Below are 1,248 nucleotides of genomic sequence, written 5' to 3' on the forward strand. Positions count from 1 at the left end.
CACGCTGCTCTTTCTACCTGGGGTGTTTGTGTGTGTGTGTGTGTGTGTAATGAAATTGACTTCTGATTATCCTAGGGGTGTGTGTGTGTGTGTGTGTGTGTGTGTGTAATGAAACTGACTTCTGATTATCCTAGTTTAAGATTACAAAGACAAATGTGGTACATGCCTATAGTCAGACTGGACTTCACAAGGCCCTCTTTATAGCAAACAGAGAAGACTGCAGATTAAACACCATCACTTCTCCTTAACCCCCCAAGTCTGGGACATCAACGTACTGTGGGTTACAGCGCTTTCCACCATGGCCACCTCTTGGGAACTTTGGAAGTTGGCCTCCTCGGTACCCTCCTGATCATTCTCGCTGTCGTCCTGCTCCTCCTCTGAGGATGAGGACTTTCCATCAGAGGAGCTGGCAAAGATGGCCTTGAATAAATCCATGGATGGCCGGCTACCCTCTCCCTCAGGCTGTGAAGCTGCACCTTTGTCCACAGTCTGTATTAACAGAGAAACGAGAGTCAGGAATGAAGGAGAGTGAAGGGACTCAGTGCTCCCGAGCACATTCACACACGTGCGCACAGTCAAGATTGGGTTTGAAGTACCCACCGCCACACTACTGATCTAAGCAATGACACACTGCGTTTATTTCCGTGGGTTTTTTCTAGAATATGCCGGTGAAGCAGAAGCAACTGAGGCTCTCCTTGGAGACTCATCATTAACAGAACTGCAGAGGACCCAAAGAAATGAAGCTGAGCATAGTGTCTCAGTGTACTGTCAAGACTCTATTCAGGCCTGCCCAATATTAACTTCACAAAGAAGCCAAGCACGGTGGCACAAACTCGTATTCTCAGCACTCAGGAGGCAAAGGCAGAAGAACAGCAAGTTTGGGGCCAACCTGGGCTACAGAGCAAACCTATCTCAGAAAAGCAAATAGACCAAAGTAATGACAACAGTCCATCTGTAAGAAATGCTAAACAAAAAGCTGTGGACCCTTCACACAGCAGGGAGTCAGGAGCACAGGTCACAAACTTCCTAACATAGCACCAGCTAGTGGTGCTATTCTGAAAAGCGGTGGAAACTTTAAGTGATAGGGGCTAGCCGGAGGAAGTCAATCCTGGAGGAGCAGTGTCTTATTCTCTTTCTCTCTCTCTCTCATCTCCCTCTCTCCTCCCCTCCCTTCCCGTCCTCCCTCCCTCCTCTCTCTCTCTCTCTCTCTCTCTCTCTTCCCTCTCCCTCCTCCCCCCCCTCCCCCCC

General features: G+C 49.1%; 1 protein-coding gene across 2 annotated transcripts in view; it reads right to left on the reverse strand.

Annotated features, from left to right (window-relative positions):
* The window catches only part of Gpatch1 (G-patch domain containing 1), a 65,601-nt gene that overhangs the window by 13,035 nt on the left and 51,318 nt on the right, over positions 1 to 1,248 (reverse strand). For both annotated transcript variants that reach the window (XM_008839459.3, XM_029566641.1), the window contains exon 16: positions 276 to 489. In XM_008839459.3, coding sequence (XP_008837681.1) covers positions 276 to 489 — 214 coding nt within the window. The remainder of the gene's footprint in view (positions 1 to 275; positions 490 to 1,248) is intronic.

This window comes from Nannospalax galili, unplaced genomic scaffold (assembly GCF_000622305.1).
Source record: "Nannospalax galili isolate Female #2095 unplaced genomic scaffold, S.galili_v1.0 scaffold159, whole genome shotgun sequence".
Lineage (NCBI taxonomy): Eukaryota > Metazoa > Chordata > Mammalia > Rodentia > Spalacidae > Nannospalax > Nannospalax galili.